Raw genomic sequence first — 4,156 nt, forward strand, 5'->3', positions numbered from 1 at the left:
TCAAACTTTAAACATCCTGAATCGATTAAAGATTGCACCTTATGCCTTAAAGCCTTGCATGCCTCTGTTGAATGCTCACGTGCTCCTTCATGATAATCACACCTGACATTTATGTCATAGTTCTTTGGGTAAGGAGGTCGTACCGACCTGGTAGGACAAACCTTTATGAGGTTGTTACGCAGCAGATCTGGTAGCAACTCTGTATAGGTCATGGGGATAGGAGTGAAATTAACGACCTTCTCATTACGATTGTACTTTCTCTGCTCCACGGCTCGATTGGACCCATAAGAATGTGACGTCTGGGAGTAGGTAGTAAAATGTGAATTAGTCTTTGGTTTTCTATTTTTCTCGCGCCTAGGACCATACTCGTTCAGACTCGCTACCATATTTGGGGCTAGTGCAATTTTTCCGTTTCTTACGCCACCCTCGACTCTTTCTCCAATTACCACTATATCAGCAAAACTTGAGGATACACTGCTTATCATGTGCTCATAAAATGGTGGTTGTAGAGTATTCAAAAATATGGATGTCATCTCCTTGTCACTTAGAGGAGGTTCTACTTGAGCAACAATTTCTCTCCACCTTTGGGCATATTCTCTGAACGATTCAGACTCGTTCTTCACCATGTTCTGCAATTGTAATCTGTCAGGTCTTAGGTGTTTATTATATTTGTACTGCCTTATGAATGCATCAACCAGATCTTTCCATGAGCAGATGTGAGTTGGTTCTAAGCGCATGTACCAACATAGAGTCACACCAGTTAAGCTTTCCTGGAAGAAGTGAATCAAAAGTTTTTCATCATGAGTATAGGCTGTCATTTTTCTGCAGTACATGGTTATGTGGCTCCTTGGGCAAGTTTTTCCTCGATATTTCTCAAACTCTGGCAACTTGAACTTTGGAGGTATCACCACGTCTGGAACTAAGCATAATTTTCTAGCGTCTCCAAATTCAAAACTTCCTTCGCCCTCTATAGCTCTCAACTTCTTCTCAAGCATTTCTAATTTTTCAACATCTGTTGGTGCAACAACATAATGTGAAGACTTCATCTCGGGTTGTTTTGTCATTATCACGTTTGCCATACCTGACTGGGTTGTCTCCCCATGAATTATGACAGTGTTTGCTCCAAGCTTGTCTTCTGCTTCAACTGCGTTATCTTTGACCTCTTGGGTGTCAGCATGTCCCAAGTCCTCTCCTGAGGGTGGAGTGTAGTTTGGAGGAAGACCATAAGGAGGGAAAGTTTGTGCCTTCGATGCTCTCTGTTGCGGTCGCGGTGCCCACGAATCTCCAGGGTCTTGTAATGCATTCAAAGCCTCTAGAATTTGGCTCATTTGTCCCTTCAGTTGTTGAATATTGGCTTTCATCCCCTTTTGAACTTCTCCTTGGTTCTCCATGATTTTTCACTGGTTCGTGTCCTTTAGGGTGTCTTGGAAACTTAGCCGTATTGTTATTTTTAAACTGAATTTCATTAGATGAAATAAATTAAGAAGAAGAAAAATAAAAACGAAAAGAGACAGGGAAAGAACAAAAAACAAAGTAACACCATTGTTATAGCCAGAAATTATAAAGATGTGAAAACGATGCCAAACGTATAATTTGGAAATTAACATGAAACAAAGTCAATAGGGGAACTCATAAAACATCCACAATATTTAAGTTCATCACATTGAAGGTACAAAATCTTGATCAACTATCACGAGCCTTAGCCATCATATTCTTCATTTCCCTCATCAGCTTCTTGCAGTAATTGAGGAAAGTTTCAACCTTCTTGGGTGGGTTAAAGATTGGCATTGCAGACTCAGCGTCAGCCAATAACTTAGGGACATCCTTAATGGCTTCATTAGCAAAGGAGGCTAGGTATGCGAAACTTCCCTTCCAGTTCTCTATAACTCGTCCTTGTTCAACAATACACTCATTCATTTGATTAATCAATTCTTGATTTTTCTTTTCTGCTTCAGCCCAATGCCAGCGTTCCTTCTTCAATTTTGTCACTGTTGCTTTCGCTTGTTGCTCGGCGTCGTCCACTCTAATATGCATTTTGCGCAAGTCCTCGAGTGCTTTTTCCTTGTCCCTCTTGAACTCATCACACATTTTCTTCATAACACGCTCTGATATCTCAACTATTTCACATTCCTGATCTTTCAAGGCTAGCTCAGTTTTGGCTGCTGCTAGCTTTTGCATTTGTCTCATCAGCAACGCTTCATATGCTTCATCATTTTCCACACCAACTTGATTAAGATTTGCATAATCATGTTGTAGATTCTGAAGATTACTGGTCAACTTGGTATTTTCCAGCTTCATCCGCTCTAATTCGGCCTTTAACAGTTGCACCGCCTCACCTTCAGCCTTATGAAACTGTTTCTCATAATCCAGGTTAGGAGAAACTAACTTGAAAGGCAACTTCACTATCCTAACCCTCTCTGCAATCCAAAAGTCGTAAGGAATTCCCTCATCAACAGTCCATGGTCTTGGGTCCCTTTCTGCACGAACAACGCTGCCCCAAACATTTCTAATTTGATGAAGCATTTCAGCAAAGGTTCCTTCCTTATAATATATCTGCAATGTGGCAAGAGATGCAGGTGTAGGTGCTCCTCTCAAAGGATACCCGAATTGCCTTTGTGCTAACACAGGATTGTAGTTAATGCAACACCTGATACCCAAGAGGGGAACATTAGGGTACCTCCCGCAATAATATATGATTTGCGATCTTTGCTGCCAAGGGACATTCCATCTAATTTGCTCCACATTTAGACTTGCACAGAGTTAGGCCCATTCATTTGCCTCTTTCATATTTGGTTTACACTGCAGTAGCTCATCCACGGGACATGTGGCATTCAATGTGTTNTCCTTCACCCGAGAGACGAACCATACATACAACATTGGCAGACAACACAAAAGTTTCCCTCCCTTTAGCTCGTAACATTGACTAAGGGTCCCATAAACTTCGGCTAGGACAGCGGTGACTGGATTCTCAGAGCGATCTTTGTATCCCACAAATGCATTCATGGCGGCGCTGTCGACGAAGTTCTCGATGTTAGGAAAAAGCATGACACCATAGAGGATAAGAGCCAATACATCCATAAATGTTTCCCACTTTTCCTTTTCAGCCAAACGATGCAAGTATTGCTCTGGGTATCCCTGAGGAAGGCCTCTCACTCTGCCCTTGACTGTGAACTCACCTTCCAACTGCATAGGGTGTAATTTCATGATTCTTGCTAGCTGCAACACAGGGATATACTGCCCCCAAGTAGTTGTATGGAGTTCTTCCCTCAAGAGGTATACCTAAGATCTGCTCGAATTCTTCCACTGTTGGCACTAACTAGAAATCCCGAAAAGTGAAACACCTCAGTGGTGGATCATAGTACTGGGCTAAAGTAGTAATCGCCGATGTTTGGACCTCCACCTCTAAAAGGCTCAATAAATTCCCATACCCTCTCTTGAATGCCTCCTTTTGGGTAGTATTCATCCTCTTCACCAGTTCTCTCAGACCATGTATATTACCTTCCTCTGCTTCGATGGTTATCCTTCCCTTCAAAAGCCTGAACTTGAACCCCACTTGACTTCAAACCTCATGTTAATTTCCATTTTATCTTAATGGTTTAGTCACAAATTTATAATTTCCTGACTAGAACCAATTAAAATGCATGAGAAAAAGAAAGAAAGAAAAGGGAAAGAGACGTATAAAAAGATAAAGAAACAAGGTGTTTGCTTTTATTATGTGAAGGTGGGGATTATAAGGCCGCACACATCTCCCTTTGTGCCCTAAATAAAGGTTCGGCGCTTCAGATTGGGGGTCAAGTATATGCAACCTCACAAGGATGGTCTCCTGAACCTAGAGGTCAATGGTTGCTAGAGCTATGACCCTCTTCATAGCATCTCCACAATAGTTGAGTAATCAACTAGGTGTGAAGACACAAATGAAAAGAACAGGCTCTAGTTGGGGTTCTCACGATAGCCAAACAGGAAGAATATCCAAAGTGGCACCGCTACACAACCCCTCTAATTTTAAACTGCACTCAGACCCGGGTATAGGGCCTCACTCAATATATGCATAAAGTGTGTGCGTGAAGGGAGAATGCAAATGCAACCCAAACCCTCACCTGCAAAACAACCAGAAAATTTCCCAAGCAGATATAACATGCTTTCTACCCTAGGGTTC

At 41.9% G+C, this 4,156-nt stretch overlaps 1 protein-coding gene across 1 annotated transcript; it reads right to left on the reverse strand.

Annotated features, from left to right (window-relative positions):
* Nucleotides 1-46: 46 nt before the first annotated feature.
* Nucleotides 47-1,391, reverse strand: LOC106765987. Its single transcript, XM_014650748.1, has 2 exons — nt 162-1,391; nt 47-85 (listed from the first exon to the last, which is right to left on the reverse strand). Exons 1-2 carry the CDS (start codon nt 1,389-1,391, stop codon nt 47-49), a joined length of 1,269 nt encoding a protein of 422 aa, XP_014506234.1.
* Between the last annotated feature and the right edge of the window lie 2,765 nt (nt 1,392-4,156).

This window comes from Vigna radiata, chromosome 7 (genome assembly GCF_000741045.1).
Source record: "Vigna radiata var. radiata cultivar VC1973A chromosome 7, Vradiata_ver6, whole genome shotgun sequence".
NCBI lineage: Eukaryota > Viridiplantae > Streptophyta > Magnoliopsida > Fabales > Fabaceae > Vigna > Vigna radiata.